Source organism: Delphinapterus leucas, chromosome 4 (genome assembly GCF_059928025.1).
Source record: "Delphinapterus leucas isolate spDelLeu-1000000601 "Yukka" chromosome 4, BTC_Dleu_Yukka2, whole genome shotgun sequence".
NCBI lineage: Eukaryota > Metazoa > Chordata > Mammalia > Artiodactyla > Monodontidae > Delphinapterus > Delphinapterus leucas.
Genome location: NC_143132.1, coordinates 132,474,071 through 132,493,360, shown reverse-complemented (window position 1 = coordinate 132,493,360; position 19,290 = coordinate 132,474,071). Strand labels below are relative to the sequence as shown.

Genomic DNA, 19,290 nt, shown 5'->3' with positions numbered 1-19,290 from the left:
AAAGAACAACATTGAAGGACTCACACTTCCTGATTCCAAATCTTACTACAAAGCTAGAGTAATCAAAACAGTGTGGTACTGGCATAAAGATACACAGACCAATGAAACAGAATAGAGAGCCCAGAAATAAACCCTCACATGTATGATTAAATAATTTTTGACAAGGGTACCAAGACCATTCAATGGGGAAAGAGTAAAAATGAAACCCACAGAATGAGAGAAAATATCTGTAAATCATATATCTGATAAGATATTAATATCCAGAATACAGAGAGAACTAAAACACAACAACAAAACAACCCGATTCAAAAATGGTCAAAGAGGACTTCCCTGGTGGTGCAGTGGTTAAGAATCCGCCTGCTAACGCAGGGGACATGGGTTCGATCCCTGGCCCGGGAAGATCCTACATGCCATGGGGCAACTAAGCCTGTGTGCCACATCTACTGAGACCATGCACCACAACTACTGAATCTCATGCATGCTAGAGCTCACGTGCTGCAACTACTGAAGCTCGCATGCCTAGAGCCCATACTCTGCAACAAGAGAAACCACCGCAATGAGAAGCCCACACACCACAACAGAGAGTAGCCCCCACTCACCGCAACTAGAGAAAGCCCGCACACAGCAATGAAGACCCAACGCAGCCAAAAATAAACTTTTTTTAAAAAATGGGCAAAGGACTTGAATAGACATTTCTACCAAGAAGATATGCAAATGGCCAATAAGCATGTGAAAAGATGCTAAACATCTAATAATTAGGAGAAATGCAAATCAAAACTACGAGATGCCATCTCACACCTATTAGGATGACTACTATCAAAAAAAGAGTAAAGTCTAGGCAAGGTTGTGGAGAAACTGGAACTCTTATGCACTGCTGATAGGAATGTAAATGGTACAGCTGTTGTATAAAACAGTATGGCAGTTCCTCAAAAATTAAAAATAGAATTAATCATATGACCACCAATAACACATCTAGGTATGTACCCAAAAGAACTGAAAGCAGGATCTCAAAGATATTTGTACACCCTTATTCACAGCAACACTGTTCACAATAGCTAAACCTTGGTAGTAACCCAAGTGTCCATCGGTGGATGAATGGATAAGCAAATGTGGAATATAGATACAATGGAATATCATTTAGCCTTAAAAAGGAAGGAAATTCTGACGAATGCGGCAATGTGAATGGATCTCAAGAACATTATGCTAAGTGAAATAAGGTAGTCACAAAAAAGACAAATACTGTATGATTCCACTTACATAAAGTACTTAGTCAAAATCATAAGGGACAGAAACTAGAATGGTGATTGCCAGGGGCTGTGGGGAGTGGAGAATGAGTAGTTACTGTTTAATGCGTGTACAGTTTCAGTTTTAAAAGATGAATAAAGTTATGGAGATGGGTGGTGGTGAGGACTGCATATGAATATATTTAATGCCATTGAACTGTACACCTAAAAACGTAACTTGGTAAATCACACGTGTATTTCACCGAATTAAAAAATATTTTTGAAAAAAAATGCATATATATTTCCATATATCTATTATATTTTATGTTATGTATGCACAGTTATGCACCATTCTATTTTCACTATCAACATATTTTATACTTAATCTATAGCAAAGATCTACAGAATGTCTTGACTTTTCCAAAAGCTTCAGTGTTCCATTACATAAATATACATTAACTTATTTAGCCATTAACCTATTGATGAACATTTATTTTGTTTTGGATCATTTACTATTACAAATAATGATGCAACAAGTAAGCTTGTGTACATGTAGGAATGTTTGCATGTGTCATAGACACATACATCATTACACATATTTAGTACATATATAGCAGGAACTAAACTCCATGAATAAAGAGAAAATAAACCATAATTCTCAATCCTGGGAGCCTATTAGCACTGGTTATAAAGGGTGAATAAGAAGGTAAAAAAATCCACTTGATCTTATCTAGGGTCTAACTGTATTTTATCCCATTATCCAAGAATGATTTTTCCTATTACAGACCTATACAGTAATATACAGTAAAGATGCCGAAAGATAAACCAAAAAGCTGATGTTCAGAAAAATTGTGCCCAATAAAAAGAGTAAGGAAGAGAAAAGGTCACAGCATAACAGGATATATGCAATCTTTAGCTTACACCCAAGGGGCACAATTTCTCAGTCCTGATAATAATAATTCTCTCAGAAAACAGGTATACTTATTCCATTAAATAAAATAACACATTTGTATAGAGATTGGGGGCAGTGCTGTAAGGGGGATTTGAAAACTAAGAACTGTGACAGTTATTTCAAAGGGTAAAAATATATACATTACTCTTTAGTTACTTGTGACTTTTCAGGCTCCCTTCGCTACACTTTTTGTGCTACAAAGGTCAGGACACCTGTAGATGTAGTCTCCTTCCTGGACAAAGGAACCATGGTGCTCTCAAATGAAAGAAATGGGTGATGTTCTGTATCAAACTTGCTTGTTGGACCAGTTTTGAGTTTGTGCCACCTTAAGAACTGAGTCATAGTGACCAGTGTGAAATACTAACTCATTTGTGGTTTTGATTTGCATTTCTGTAACAATTAGCCATGTTGAACATCTTTTCATGTGCCTGTTGGCCATCTGTATGTCTTCTTTGGAAAAATATCCATTCAAGTCTTCTGTCCATTTTTTTGACTGAGCTGTTTGTTTTTACAATATTGAGTTGTATGAGCTGTTTGTATATTTTGGGTATTAACCCCCTGTTGGTCACATCATTTGCAAATATTTTCTCCTGTTCCTAGGTTGTCTTTTCATTTTGTTGATGGTTTCCTTCCCCGTGCAAAAGCTTTTAAGTTTGATTAGGCCCCATCTGTTTATCTTTCCTTTTATTTCTTTTGCCTTGGGGGACTGATCTAAGAAAACATTTTTACAATTTATGTCTGAGAATGTCTTGCCTGTGTTCTCTTCTAGGAGATTTATGGTGTCATGTCTTATATTTAGGTCTTTAAAACAGTTTTTAGTTTATTCTTGCACACAGTGTAAGAATGTTCTAATTTCATTGATTTACATAGTTGTCCAGCTTTCCCAACACCACTTGTTGAAGAGGTGGTGTTTATCTTTTTTCCGTTGTATATTCTTGCCTCCTTTGTCATAGATTCCTTGACCATAAGCATGTGGATTTATTTTTGGGTCCTCTATTCTGTTCCACTGATCTATAATGCCAGTATCTGTGCCAATACCACACTGTTTTGGTTACTGTAGCTTTGTAGTATAGTCTGAAGTCTGAAAGGGTTATGCCTCCAGCTTTGTTCTTTTACCTCAGGACTGCTTTGGGGATTCTGGGCCTTTTGTGGTTCCATATAAATTTCAGGACTATTTGTTCTAGTTCTATGAAAATGTTATGGGCATTTTGATATGGATTACATTAAATCTGTAGATTGCTTTGGGTAGTATGGACATTTTAACAGTATTAATTCTTCCAATCTAAAAGCATGGATACCTTTCAATTTCTTTGAATCATCTTCACTTTCCTTCATCAATGTCTTATTGTTTTCAGCATATAGGTCTTTCAACTCCTTGGTTAAGTCTACTCCTAGGTATTTTTTGACACAATTTTAAATGGGATTTTTTTTTTACTTTCTCTTTCTGACATTTCATTCTTAGTGTAAAGAAATGCAACACAATACCTCACACCGGTCAAAATGGCTATCATCAAAAAGTCTAGAAATAATAAATGCTGGAGAGGGTCTAGAGAAAACAGAACGCTCCTACACTGTTGATGGGAATGTAAATCAGTACAGCCACCATGGAAAACAGTATGGAGGTTCCTTAAGAAAATTAAAAATACAGCTACCATATGATCCAGCAATCCCACTCCTGGGTATATATCCAGAAAAAATGAAAACTCCAATTCGAAAAGATACGTGCACCCCAATGTTCACAGCAGCACTATTTACAATAGCCAAGACATGCAAACAACACAAGTATCCATCAACAGTCAGACTGGCTTAAGAAGATGTAGTATACATATACAATGGAACATTACTCAGCCATACAAAGAATGAAATATTGTCATTTGCAGCAACATGGATGGACCCAGAGAATATTAAATTTAGTGAAATAAGTCAGACAAAGACAAGTATTATATGATATCACTTCTAGGTAGAATCTAAAAAATACAAATGCATCAATATACAAAACAGAAACAGACTCACAGACATAGAAAATAAACATGGTTACCAAAGGGGAAAGGGAGGGGGGAAGGGATAAATTAGGAGTATGGAATTAACAGATACAAACTACTAAAACAGATAAACAACAAGGATTTAATGCACAGTACAAGGAACTATATTTAATATCTTATAATAACCTATAATGGAAAATAATCTGAAATATATAATCTGAATCACTTTGCTGTACACCTGAAACTAACACAATATTGTAGATCAACTATGCTCCAATTTAAATAAATTAATAGCAAAAAAAAAAAAAAACAGAAAAACTGAGCCTTTGTCTTAATTGGTAGGTTACTAATGCCTTAGTAACCTAGCCAGTAACCCAGTTCCTCTGGAGCTAGAGTTCTGTCCATTATCAGTTTGTCTCAGGGACAACTAGCTCTAGCCCAGATGTAGCTCAGCACAGATCTTTGCATGCTCACTCATCCTACAGATATAGTCTCCCTGGTAGAACACGATCAGCTTACTCCATCTACCCCAACTACTACCTGCCTAGGAAATCTTTCCTCCACTAACAGAAAGCGGATCTCTTCCCTAATATGTGCCTCAACCTAGGGTGCATGTCTAGCTTCTAATGTCTTATCTCATGGAGTCTCATTTATTCCACCTTTAAGAATTCATGCTTAACAGCCCAAGTGACAATATGTGGTATTACTGTCAAATATGCATAACCTTAATCTAATCATTAGCAAAAATCAAACTGATTCAGTCTACAGAATATAAGATATTAGGAAACAATTTTTTCACTGATTCAACACAACCTTTCTTTTATTTCTACATTCATCATACAGTTACTATGTACCAAAAATATTAAAAAGTTGATCCTTCTATATAGTACCACACATACCTTTCAAAGAACTCATAGTGTTTAAGATAGATGTTATTTTTCAACATCCTAATACAATTTTGTCAATTGGTGGTGGAGGACGAACACTCATGCTTCAAATCCCGTAAACCACAGTGTAAGTGAGATATCTATGGTCCATAGGGTTGTAATAAAGAAACTAGAGTTCAGGTATTCATTGCTGCAGCTAATTCAAGGGACATAGTGGGGGAAAAGAAAAAAAAACGCGGACAAGTATCTGCAGGGGAAAAAAAAAAAAAAAAAAACTACCTGAAACAAACCCTGCCTCAACATATCAAGTTATGAATTTTATGGAAAATACGCTCAGAGTTTCAAAAAGCTATACAACCTTCACTTTGTGAAAATGATGCAATTTAATGTCAGAGTTTAGAACAATCTTTAGGACAAATGCTTTACTACAACTATATACTACTTAATTTAAATGTGTATCTATACTCCTGGTAAACTTTTTAAAGTAAAAATTGGCATAGCTCTACAGGAAGATTATCCAAAATTACTCTATCCCAAAAGCTCTATATAGGATAAGCTGCAGTCTAAATGTGCAATAACTTTTCTACAAACTTTAAGAGACAGAGATATACCAACTTTTTTTTAATCCTTTGTGCCTTACCTGAATTTATTCATAAGCTATGAATGTAAAGTAACCTCTATCCTTTCACAAATAATGTACATCAAATATTTGGGCTAGTTTAATGTAAAATCTTTAGAAACATACAATCAAAACAGAAACACAGATAACTACACTGAACTAAATTACATTAAAAAAAGACTTTTCGGGCTTCCCTGGTGGCGCAGTGGTTGAGAGTCCGCCTGCCGATGCAGGGGACACGGGTTCATGCCCCGGTCCGGGAAGATCCCACATGCCGCAGAGCGGCTGGGCCTGTGAGCCATGGCCGCTGAGCCTGCGCGTCCGGAGCCTGTGCTCCGCAACGGGAGAGGCCACAACAGTGAGAGGCCCACGTACCGCAAAAAAAAAAAAAAAGACTTTTCATGGAAATTTGGTTTAGACAAGTGTTGGAATGGTTCAATGAAAGGAAAAATAACTTCCCATGACTGGTAACCGTGGAAAGTTTCACAAAAGAGATGAATTGCAAGTTGGGACTTAGTGAATTAAGTAAGATTAGTAAAATTAGTAAGATGAGCATAAATAGAATTTAGGAAACAAGGATTCCAGAAAGAAAAAAACACCATGAGCTAAATAGAAGTGGAAAAGCACAAGCCACATACAGAAGGACAAAATAGATATATCTGACTGAATAAAAGGTTATGAGCTGGAAAACACAATAAAAAAACAGAAGAACATGCCCCAAAACTAAAAGGTGCTTCTTGCTATTTGAACAAGTTAAAAAAAAAGGGTCAACCTGGCAGTATTAAAAAGGAGAGGATGGAAAAAGGAAAAGACTAAAAAGCAGGAAGACAATAATACAGACTCCTATAAAGTGAGGCCTAAAGAAAGGAACTTGGGAAATGTAAAAGGGACTGATGTACAAGACACTGTGAAATAAAAATTCATGAGATTCGGAATCTCATTACATATAGGAGAGAGGGGAAGGGACTTGGGATGAGGAAATTAAATAGTGACTCACATTTTAATTCTAGATTCCTGGAAAAATTATGGTATCTTTTAGCAAAATTAAGGAAGTCAAAACTAAACTCTAGTTAAATGAAACATTTTCAAAATAAAACAACAAGCTAATTTGACAGAGAAGAGGAGATACAAGTCCAACTGATAAATACATTTCCAAAAGGGATCATAAAAGTATGTAGGTTTAAGCCACAAAAATTGTTTTAAGAAGAGATTTCTATTTCTTAGAAAAATAAAAATAGAAAAAGTGGTATGGAAAATGACCAACAGACAATTCCGAAACACAAATGACCAATATTTCAGAACATACTATGAAATGTTACAGTACTTAAAAATTAGAAAATATTTAACAATCAGTGTACTCAATTCAACTTACTATAAAACAGGTAATGCCATATATTTTGCTGCGTAAAAGGCAACCCAATAATACACATCAAAAACTTTCAAAACATATGGCATATCTTTTGAGTAATCAATTCTGCTTTTAAGAATTTAGGATTTTAAAAAGTATCTATGGCTCTAGAGCAAAATTTATTTTTGAGATATAAGTTTATGTCAGCATGGTTTAAATCAGTGAAGAATTTTTAACATAAATGTTCAACAATGGGGACTATTTAAATAAATAATTTCACACAGAATACTATGTAGCCATTAAAATTATGTAAAATATATAAATGATATCATGAAATTCATGATTATAAACAAAAGTACCAAGTAATTTAGAATATCCAATTTTTATAAATTCACCTGTTAACCTCTCCTTCTGATACTCATTGTTAATATTTTGTTGTGTATGCTATGCTCCATCTTCTATGTGTATGAATACACAGACATAAAAGTAAAAATTGTATCTCTTTTTATTTACCCTTCCTACTCAGCCTACGTAAATATGAAAGTTAAATAATGTTAAGAATATAAGTGCTGGTTCTCACTCAAATAGAATAAAGAGAACAAAACCCTTAATAAAACATTAAACGAGAGACTAAAGATGGGTTAGCTTACAGATGTGCTGATTTGCATGGCAACTAAATGCAACATGAAATCCTGGACTGGATTCTAAACCAAGGAAAAAAAATATTTTTTCTTTTGCTTAGGGCATTATTAGGACATCAGGCAAAATCTGAATGAAGTATATGTACATAAGGTCAGTATTATATCAATATTATTTTTCTGATTTTCAAACATGTACTGCTGTTGTGTAGAATATCTTTGATTTTATGAAAATGCATACTAAAGCATTAAGAGTAAAGTGGCTTCATGTCTGCAACTTTCAAAATTAATAATTGGTATCAAATATAAATTTTTATATATAAATATATATTTACATTTATGTGTCTGTGTATACATAGACAGAAAAAAATATGATAAAGCAAATGTAGTAACATGCTAACATTTGGACAATCTGCACGAAGAATCTGCATAGGAATTCTTTGCAGAATTCTTGGAATTCTTCTGTGTATGAAATTATTTCAAAATAAAAAGAATTTTAAACACTTGAGGGTAAAAAGAGTGATGATTTAACAAAATTAAACACCATTCATTCATTCAATAAACGCTTACTGAAAGTCAAACACTACTATACAGCAGTAAACAAACCAGATAAAAATCCCTGCCTTCATGCAGCTTACCTTCTAGTAGGAGGAGACAGACAAAAAGCAAATAAGTAAAGGGTATACTATGTTAGATGGCAATAAGTACTATAGAGAAAGGGGAAAACACACACACACACACACACACACACACACACACACACACGGAGGAAGGGGACAGTAAGTCCCTTTGGGTAGGAGGGAAGATACGCAATTCTAGATACCATCCATAGGGAGGCCCCAGTGAGAAGATGACACAGGGCCTGAGACAAGGAGCACACCTCATAAGTTTCAGCAAAGGCACATGATGGTGGCTGAATCCAGTGTTGTAGTAAAAAATGACTGATGCAATTTACAAATCAATTAGACAGGATGTGTTGATAGTCTAGATATAGGCTGAGAAAGAAAGACTCAAAGATGACTACAAGATTTATAGCTGAGCAGCCAGAAGCACGAAGCTGCCATTATGGAAAAGGGGTGAGCAGGGGATAGGAAGCTTGAAAGTTTGGGTATTTTTAACATCCTGGGCCCATTAAATATCTAAATGAAGATTCTCAATGGGCACTGAATATGAGTCTGGAGTCCAGGGGTAAAGTCCAAGCTAGAGACAAAATCTGGGTGACATAAGCTTAGAGATGGTGTTTAAAGTCATGAGATTGGACATCACCAAGGGAGTACTGTGTAGACAGAGAAATAATGTCCATTATTTGCTAATACAATCACAGGGGTAGAATAAACATGATACTATATAGTGTTTGTTTAGAGATCAATAATCATTTGGATAGAGAGCCACAATAATAACAAATATGAATTAGGACATCTGCAAAATAAGAGTGGTTTAATAAGAAACAAACCTCTCTGAAGTAACAGTATACTGAAAAGAAATACCAAACATGAGATGTCTGCTAAGAATTTAGAAATAAAGAAAATAATACTGTCCAAAACAGAGGTCCTTATATTATTTGTTTTCATTTGACTGAGTAAATTAATAAAACCAGAGATCCATGAAGTCCTCTTAACAAGTATGAACAGTATTAAAATAGCTAAACAAAGAGTGTATCAGTCAAAACTTAGAATTGTTCAAAATGGAGCCAGTCAACAGAAAATGTCCAAGCAATCTTCAGAACAGGTACTGTGGAATAACTCAAATATGATCATTCTGACAATTATACCTCTCAATTTTTTTTTTTTTTTTTTTTTTTTTTAGCGGTACGCAGGCCTCTCACTGTTGTGGCCTCTCCCGCTGCGGAGCACAGGCTCCGGACGCGCAGGCTCAGTGGCCATGGCTCACGGGCCTAGCCGCTCCGCGGAATGTGGGATCTTCCCAGACCGGGGCACGAACCCGTGTCTCCTGCATCGGCAGGCAGACTCTCAACCACTGCGCCACCAGGGAAGCCCTATACCTCTCAATTTTAATTAACAGCTTGGCATTTTGGCATTCTTGAGGAAAAGAGTTTGGGAGGTAGGTTATGAATTGAAATCCTAGCTTTGCTACTTATGCAGTGTTGTGACCTTATGCAAAATACCACTTTCTATTTTTGTTTTCTACTTTGTAAACTGCATATAAGACCTATTTCCTAGTATTGGTGTGAAGATTAAATGACATAAAAAGCTTCAGCTCAGTACAAACCCCAGAGCAGAAACTCAGGAAGTTCTGTTGTTTCCAAGATCAAGAAATAGGTCTGAGTCAGGTGGAAGTATAGCTAGCCATGTGAACTAATGAGTGTGAAAATACAGACTAAAGTCTAATACAAGTCTCTAGAATGCTACTATCCTATGCAGGCTGACATTTTTTCAATTGTATAAACATGGGATGAACATGTACTATTTACCTGCTAGATTATGTAGTAGCAATTTCACTAAAAATAAAATCTAATTTCTAACCAGAAAAGAGCTAAGCGTTTGGATACACAGACTCCTTTTCATCAGGAAAGCAAAATATTACAAAGATACAGCTGTAGACAAGTCAAAATTAAACAGCTTATAAAAAATAATACAATAGCCTGCTGAAGGGGTGATAAATTCTCTTTAAGGGAAAAAAAAAGGTTTTCTTCAAGAAGACAGCACTTAATCTGAATCTTCAAGTAAAGAATTTTAATTGGAGGGGAACAAATTCAAGTAAGCAATCATGTAGGCAGTTTATTCTACAACCTTCAAGCAACTTTAGTCTTATTTCCAATTTGGTACCTATAAACTATGAATCCTAGAGAAAGCAATGCAACTCACCTATAGTCTTAGAAAAATCATATACTAGCAAGGGGAACTAAAATAGTCTCCAGCTTCTAAGTACAAGACTTTTTCACTTTTCCCAAAATGTTTTTTAAGGAACACTGTACCACCAAATACTTCTAAAAATTAAGAAGGATTATAAAGAGTGACTATAATATATGTCTTTTCCTCCACTATTTTTCTCCCTTTAAATAAAGGTGGAGGATAAAAGCAAGTGTAGAGAAAACTGTAGAAGTCATCCTTCTATCTGTTTTGTTGTTGTTGTTAGATTGTCCTGGGAGAGTAAAAGTTACGGAGTTTCACCGAAGCTAATTAAAGACTGTGGCAAACAGATAAATACTGATAGAACAGCAATAACATAAAAAAAAATTTTAAGTCACAACAAAGGACATACATATATAAGAACTGGTTAAATAACATAACCATCAATTGCAATAAGTAGATCATGATTCAAACTACAAACTGTATTTTTTAAAAGATAATATTTATGAAATGATTATAAACCTTAAATGTGTTAATCAGTGATGTTACTAAAATACTGTTATCTTGCATTATGATAATGATATTGGGGTGATGTTTAAAAAAGAGAGAAAGCAAGCCCTTATCTTTTAGAGATATATTCTGAAATATTTAAAGATGGAATTATGTCTAGAATGACCTTCAAAATAACATGGGAAAGAAAGACTGGCCATGACTTGGTAACTGCTAGGTAAGAGTTATATGGAGGGTTTATTATACTATCATGCCTCCTAGAGAAGGAGGCTAAAATTTTTCATAATAAATTTTATAAAATAAAATTTTAAAACTATGAATAGCAAATCCCATCATAAAGGTGAGTGTAAAATAGTACAAGCCTTAACCCAATGACACATTGATACTACTGTCTCTGACAGTTTATACCACCTTCAATTAAATGACGACTTGTGTATTCAGATTACATAAAGATATACCTCAAAGTAAGGATACCTAGAGCTTTTCTAAATTTCTCAATCATGTATAAATGAGAATATATTCTGACACTGGACCCAAATACTACCAAAATGCATACTTAGGAGCTCACAGGAAATCTGAGTTGCATCTAAAAATAAAAGGCAAAGAAATCATAACTAACTACACCTCATTCCATGTTGATCATCTCAATGCCTTCACATGGACCACCATTTATTTACAAGAGAAGCATGGAAAGCAAAAAAGATACTATAATTAATTTCCTTTTTCTAACCACTACTAAGCCAACTTATGAAGCAAAGTTTCCAAGAATTTCTGATGTGTCAGTGAGATTTGAAAAAGTGTTAACAATACTAGAATTAACAAATAACTCATATCAAGCCCCTTTACTTGGTAACCGTTAAAGGAACAAAGAAGACAAGTATATACATACTGGAGGCCGGCCAGGTCGACCCCTTTTTCTTTTTCCTTTGACCTCTGTTTCTTCAAGTTCGCTGCCAGCATCAGAATGGGCAGTAGTTTCATTAGTTGAATCCCTAGAAAATATGATATTTTAGTGAACAAATTAATAATATATACCTATTTATAATACAATGCAGCTCTGTTCCACTGGTTTCCTTACCTCCTGCTATATGTACACATACGGCTGATTAGAAGTGGTTTATACTTCCACTTTCAGAAAAAATCTTTAGCAAATTGAAAATGTTACCCTCCCTGCTAATACCACATAACACTGAATAAAATGATTCCCCAAATAGAGAAATACAGACAAGGAAATGACTGTGGAAATGGCAGCTGCTATACAACACATAAATGCAAAATAACAATTGCAAAAGACTAATTCTTCAATATAAAAAAGACAAAAGCTTGGGAGAAATTTTATTCATTTTATAAAATAATAAAAGTGTGCTGGTCAATGTTTAACAACTGGCTCTTCAAAAAATATATGCATAAATTATTAGAAATGTTAACAATATAAAGGATGCATAGCATGCAACTTACAAAGAATAATAAAATGCACAATATTCTTTATTGTAAATTCTATCCAGCTGATTCATATAAAATGATTTTGATAATTTTGCCAAACTCTTGTATCCCTAGCTAACCTATGGTTGCAACTGATGAACAAATAGGGTTTTGACATGAAAGACAGTTGATATCTTTGTTCACTTTAATGAATAGAATGCAAATGAAATGACAAAGACATTTGTGGGAACTTCACTAATTGGTCAATGTTGGGAGCAACTTTTTTACTGAACGGAATACATAATAGTTCTCGAACACTAGAAGGATATGTCCTCAATTTTTTGTGGTATCATAATGTAATGACTATAGACTTGATACACCTTTAAGTTTAATCTGTTATTAACAATTTCTCCATCACTTTATTGAGTCCACAAACAACAAAACAATAAACTGAGCCCTGATGTGTAGCGTTTGCTGATTTTCATAATGTGAATGCTCCCCCCGCAGCCAAATTCAAACTACCAAAGTGACATCACCAAATAGAGTTGAGAAGTAATTAACAGTAGCAGTACACTACTAAAAAGTATTTCCACCATACATACAATAATAGGTGTAAATAAAAACCTCAAGAACACAGAAAATAGTAGGATGTAAAATAATTAGGAAATGATGAGTTTTGAGTATTTATTACTTTTGTTTTTAACATGATTTAATTAATTTTAAGTTTGCATAATTTAACTTTTTATAATGGCTATGTTATACTGAAAGAGGTCACAAAATTCCTGTAAATTTAATATTCAGCTCTCCAGGCCAGTACAGGCTGGCCCCAGCATGGCACTAAAAAGGTATAGATAGTATTAACAAAAACATCCTCACTGAGTTCTACATTACTAACTGTATAAAGGATCTGCATAAAACTGCAAATAGCAGGAAGGGTACAAAGCAAATAGAAGGAAGGGTAAGCTCAACTCACAACTTACTGAAACTGCGCCACTGAAGGCTCTTAGTTCCATTCCCTCCTTGTGTTGATTCCTCAAAGCTCATTTCATTACTGTTTGCTCTTCTCCCTTTAAACTACCCTCTCTTGGAGAGCTCATCCACTCGATGTGTAACTTTTATGCAAATGACTTCAGTATATTATCACAGACCTAACTATCTGTAATTCAAGATTTTCAAATGCATGTGTAACATGCTTCTTTGCATGCCACCTCAAATTCACCAAATAACACATATAAAATTAAGTTCAATTCTGACTATTTCTAGCTCTCTGCTCATGGCAATACCACTGGTTAACTGATTTAGTAAGTTAATGCCCAAGTGTGCTTTGTTATATAAATTTGTTATTGTCTTACTCAAATTCCTATAATCACATCAGTCTTCCTCTTGTGCCGTCAGTTAAAGTCCTCCTGAGTTGTCCTCTGTATACTAACTCTGTCTCTCATTCTTTTCATGATTATTACCATAATCACAACTTCCTGAATTAATCACAACTTATCTCCCTGCTTCTACTATTCCCCTTGTCCAAGCCACTCTGCACACTACTGTCACTAATATTCTCATATCATGTTCCTTCTCTGCTTGCAAATCTTCAAAGGTAATCTGGTATTTAAAACTATAAGTAATATTGATCTAGTCCAAGGGTCAGCAAACATTTTCTTAAAGGGCTATATAATAAATATTTTAGGCTTAGGGGTCTTAATGTCTCTGTATCTACTACTCAACTCTGGGACCATAGCATGAATGCAGCCATAGATAATATGTAAATGAATGGATGTTGCTGTGGTCCAATAATATTTATAAAAACAGGCTTCTGAGGGCTTCCCTGGTGGCGCAGTGGTTGAGAGTCCGCCTGCCGATGCAGGGGACATGGGTTCGTGCCCCTGTCCAGGAAGAGCCCACAGCTGGGCCCGTGAGCCATGGCCGCTGAGCCTCCGCGTCCAGAGCCTGTGCTCCTCAACGGGAAAGGCCACAACAGTGAGAGGCCTGCGTACCGCCAAAAAAAAAAACAGGCTTCTGAGCCACTATCAGTAAGTTTTTCAATCACTGATCTAGTTGATCTTATTCATTTCTACTAAAGAACAATAAATCACTCTGCTTTTTCTCCTCACTACAGTCCAAATAGACTGTTTAGCATATACTGTGTGCTGCTTTATATACATTATCTAGAATAAATATGCACAAAACCTTGTAAGAAAACATACTGCTGTCCCAATTTTACAGATGAGGAAACAAAAGATCTGGAAACCTGATCATCTTGTCCATATTTACACAACTAGCAAGTGGCAGGGTCCACTTAGATCTCAAGGTAAACGTGAATCCTCTATCTCCACAGCAGGATACTAGAATGCAAATAATATGTTTTGTATTTCTCTTACGTGGACAGAATACACTAGTGCTTTTGATGCTTATTGAAATCTCCAGGCAACTACAAAAGCAGGTTGGTTCCATCATATAATATGTGACCCATCAGTGAAATTAATTTAACCTTGAGCAATATAGTTTACTGACAAAAGAAAAAAGTACAATCGTCTTCTAATTCCGCAAACTTCAGCCAGCTTAGAAGGTGACAGCTATTACCAACAGATAACTAACATACTCCAATTAGTATATATATGTACATTTATTTATTAGAATCTGATACATAAATTTTTGTTTTTTAATTTCAAGCAAGAGAAGATATAAGAATGCAAGGAAGAGTTTCACTTCACCATACCCTAACTCTGAACCTCAATCTGCAGAACAAGATTATTTACAGTTTCATCAATACTCTGTCATAAATATGTTCTGGTACATATATACATAAATACAAAACAATATATTTTAATTTTTAAAATTTAAATTAATAGGAATTTTCCATACAAATACATAGGATTCCTGAATGGTACTCCATAATACGTTCCCTATCTATGAGCACTTAGATTGTCTCTACTTTTAAGCTATTACAAACAGAGATGTAACAACCGTCCTTGCACATTAATTCTTATTACACATCAACAAATATCTCTCTAGATTAGACAGAGAATGCTGGATCAAGGAGTATGCAAATTCAAACGTCAACCAACTGCTCTACAAAAAGCACATTTATAAGACTATCGGACATAAAAGAAGAGAATGGAAGAATCAGATCGAACCTTATAAATGATTTTTTTTGCTCCCTAAAACTCTCTAAATTCTGTCTTTCTTCCTCTCTCCATTTCCTCTGTAATCATTTTAGTTCAAGTTGTTATCATCCCTGGCCTGGACACTGCAACACCTTTCACCTAATAGGACTCCTTGCTTCTTCTGTTGCCACTTCCAATCTAATCACTATACTGTACTAACAGTGATTTTCATAGTATATATCTTATTATGTATATCCCATGCTTAAAACCCTACAGTGGTTTCCTTCTGCTTCTAGGGGATAAAAACCTCAAAATTCTTAATATAAGGCCTACCAGGTCCCTGTATGATACAGCCCTACCCTACTTGCAATCCTTATTTCACACCACTCTCCATCCTCAATCCTGAAAAAAGAAAAATAACAGCTTTATTTCAGTCCCTCAAACATACCGATTCCTCCTACCTCAGGGTCTTTGCACACGCCATTCCTTAAGTCTGGAATTAACACCCTGATCCTTTCTTCTTCCCCCAAATTCCCTCCACTTCAGGTTTAAGAATCATGTCTCTTCCTTAGAAAAGTAGACTAAATCAATGCATGTGTTAAAGTTCTAATAAAATCCTCTATCTTACCTTCATAGCACCAAGGGCAGTTTAAATCCATACATTTGTGATTATTTGATTAATATCTATCTATATAAGCTTCATGGCAACAAGGACTGAGTCTTTTCCACTTGCTCTTTCTCCCCAGAGCTTAACACAGTTCCTTGTACTACAACATTTGGTGGAATATATAATATGTGGTAATTGACAATATTTGATGATGCTTAATACTGGGCTGGCCAAAAAGTTCATTCGGGTTTTTCCAACAATGTAATGGAAAAACGTGAACGAACTTTTTGGCCAACCCAACAGTAAACACGCTAAGATAACAAATTCATTTGTCATTATAATGACTAAGCAAGCCAAGAAATAATAAGGTCATTCACTAGAGTGACCTTTCTAGTGTCTCAATTAGAAAAATCACTACTGAACAGAACAATAACAATCACGGGATTGAAAGATTTGTCTGTTTCTGAAGAGACTTTAGAAATTAATTTCCAATATGTTATGTTCACTTAACAAATGACAGAAACTGAAGTTTACCAATACTAAGAGACATATCATGTTTCCTTTCCTCTACAATGTAGACATGGTATAGTTAGATGGATTGATGAAGATAATATCCTCAGAAAATTGTTTTATGTACTCAATAAATGCTTCTTAGATCTCAACTTGACCAAGAGTACATCTCCAGCTGACAGATTAAAAGCAAATTTCATTTACCCATCTCGCAGATCACTACTATCCATTATCGTATTAAAAGTTTACATTTTTATGAAAAATACAGTTATCCACAAAACATGTTAAATACTATCATGCCCATGCAATCGCTTGTTAAATATAATCTATTTAAATACAACCTATGTTTTATATTTAATCAAAGAGATATTTTACAAAGGGTGTGCCTAATACCCAGCAGTGTGCTAGGAGCTGGCCATACAAAAATAAAGCACAGGGCTTCCCTGGTGGCGCAGTGGTTGACAGTCCGCCTGCCGATGCAGGGGACAGGGGTTTGTGCCCCGGTCCGGGAAGATCCCACATGCCGCGGAGCAGCTGGGCCCGTGAGCCATGGCTGCTGAGCCTGCGCGTCCGGAGCCTGTGCTCCGCAACGGGAGAGGCCACAACAGTGAGAGGCCCACGTACCGCAAAAAAAAAATAAAATAAAGAAAAAAAATAATAAAGCACAAAGGCACAAAGTTCAGACAAAAACAATAAGAAAGCGTTATAAAACATTATGTTAAGTATGATGCTATTAAAAAAAGGGTAGAGTATGACAGGAGCATAGGAGGGAACCTACCCAACTTTGAGGAGTCAGAGGAGCTTTGCTGGAGGCATACTTTAGCCAAGACCCACAGGACTACCAAGATGGCCAGGTAAGGAAAGATACACATAGGTATTGCAGGCAGAATTAAGAAAGACAAAAATACAAAGAACAAATACTATATGGAGACCTCCAAACTTGGTATTATGTTCAAGTTAAGGCTAATAAAGAGGCTTGAAGTTAAGTAAATAGAAAGGGCTTGTATCTCCTATATTTGGACAAACAAAGGAGGGTAGGTATTGATGGGTTTTTAGCACGTAAAGTAATTTGGATAGCTTTTTGTCTTAGAGCTCCAGAGGAAAAACAGTAGGCCAGGAGACCACTGGAAGGTGACTACAGTCTCTTGGAGAAGACACATATAAATGATCTGGGACTATAAAAACATATAAATAATTACATATACTGTTGGTCACTTTCATTATATCTAAAGCACTGTTATCATAAAGGATCACAGTATGCAGATTCCTAATTTGTAGCTTAATGACACCTATAAAAAGAAAAGTATCTGCCATTACCCTGATCACATCTCCCAGAGAATTCATAAGATCAAATTCTAGATCTGTCCTACAACCCTAACAAAATCTAATAATGAGATGCCACCAGAAATGCCAAGGACTCACCAATCACAATCTCAATCTCAGGGAAAAGAAGTTCTGGCATGGGGGTGAGAGGGTTAGACACACAGTGTGATACAGGATAGAGGTCTACAAACTTTCTCTGTAAATAGTCAAACAAAATATTTATGCTCTGCAGATTAATTCATTCTCTATTACAACTTATAGTCATAAACAGTCTGCAAAGGAATCAGTGTGACTCTATTCCAATAACACTTTATTTACAAAAACAGTCAGCATGCCAGATTGGCCCGTGTTCATAGTTTGCTGACTCCTAATATAAGACAGTGTAACATGTTTTTTGTTCAGTAACACAGAACATGCTGACATTATGATGCAAGGGCTATAGATGGATATAGTAATTACACCCTCTGATAGTTCTTTTACTTCAAACATATTACCCAACTATCAGAGAACATATTTGATGTCTTATTAATGAGAGCATTTTGATACAGAAAACTGTTACATGCATTTTAAAAAAATAAAAAGAAAGCTATAATACTTACTGTAACACTGGTAACTCTGAAGTAATCATTGCTGTAAAGATCTTTCCACAATGGAGCAAAGAATCAAGTGCTGTACAACTCAAAACTTTCAAAATAACCTCAAAGGTAATCCTGTTAACTAAAATAAAAAGAAAGAAAGAAAGGAAGAAAGAAATTATTTTTTCCAGCTTTACTGAGGTACAGTTGACAAATAAAACTGTTACTTACAGCAGGATGATTTGATATATGGTTACATTATGAAGGGCTTCCCCCATTGAGTTAATTAACAAATCCACCACCTCACATATTTACTTTTCCTTTTTTTTAGTCCCAACATTCAGTAAGTTCTACTCTCTTAGCAACTTTCAATTATACAAAACAGTGTTATCAACTATAGTCACTATATTATACATTAGATCCTCAGACAATATTCATTTATAACAAAGTTTGTACCCTTTAACCAGCCTCTCCCTATTTCCCCTACCACTTGGCCCCTGGCAACCACTTTTCTACAAATTCCCCACCCCCACTTCAAGATTCCACATATAAGTGATTCCACACACATACACACAACAAGTTTTCTTTACTCATACATCCATGGACACATAAGGTTGTTTCCATATTTTGGTTATGGTGAATAATGGTGCTATGAACATGGGAGTACATCTATCTCTTTGGGATAATGATTTCATTTCTTTTGGATATATACCCAGAAGTGGGATTGCTGTGTAATATGGTAGTTTTTAATTATCTGAGGAACCTCCATACTGTTTTCCAGAG

General features: G+C 35.3%; 1 protein-coding gene across 2 annotated transcripts in view; it reads right to left on the bottom strand.

The window, feature by feature from the left end:
* The window catches only part of STAG1 (STAG1 cohesin complex component), a 441,577-nt gene that overhangs the window by 295,692 nt on the left and 126,595 nt on the right, over positions 1–19,290 (bottom strand). For both annotated transcript variants that reach the window (XM_089910049.1, XM_022582560.3), the window contains 2 exons: positions 18,532–18,649; positions 11,859–11,961 (listed from right to left, as the gene is read on the bottom strand). In XM_089910049.1, the coding sequence (XP_089766175.1) occupies positions 11,859–11,961; positions 18,532–18,560 (132 nt within the window). In that variant the 5' untranslated portion in view covers positions 18,561–18,649. The remainder of the gene's footprint in view (positions 1–11,858; positions 11,962–18,531; positions 18,650–19,290) is intronic.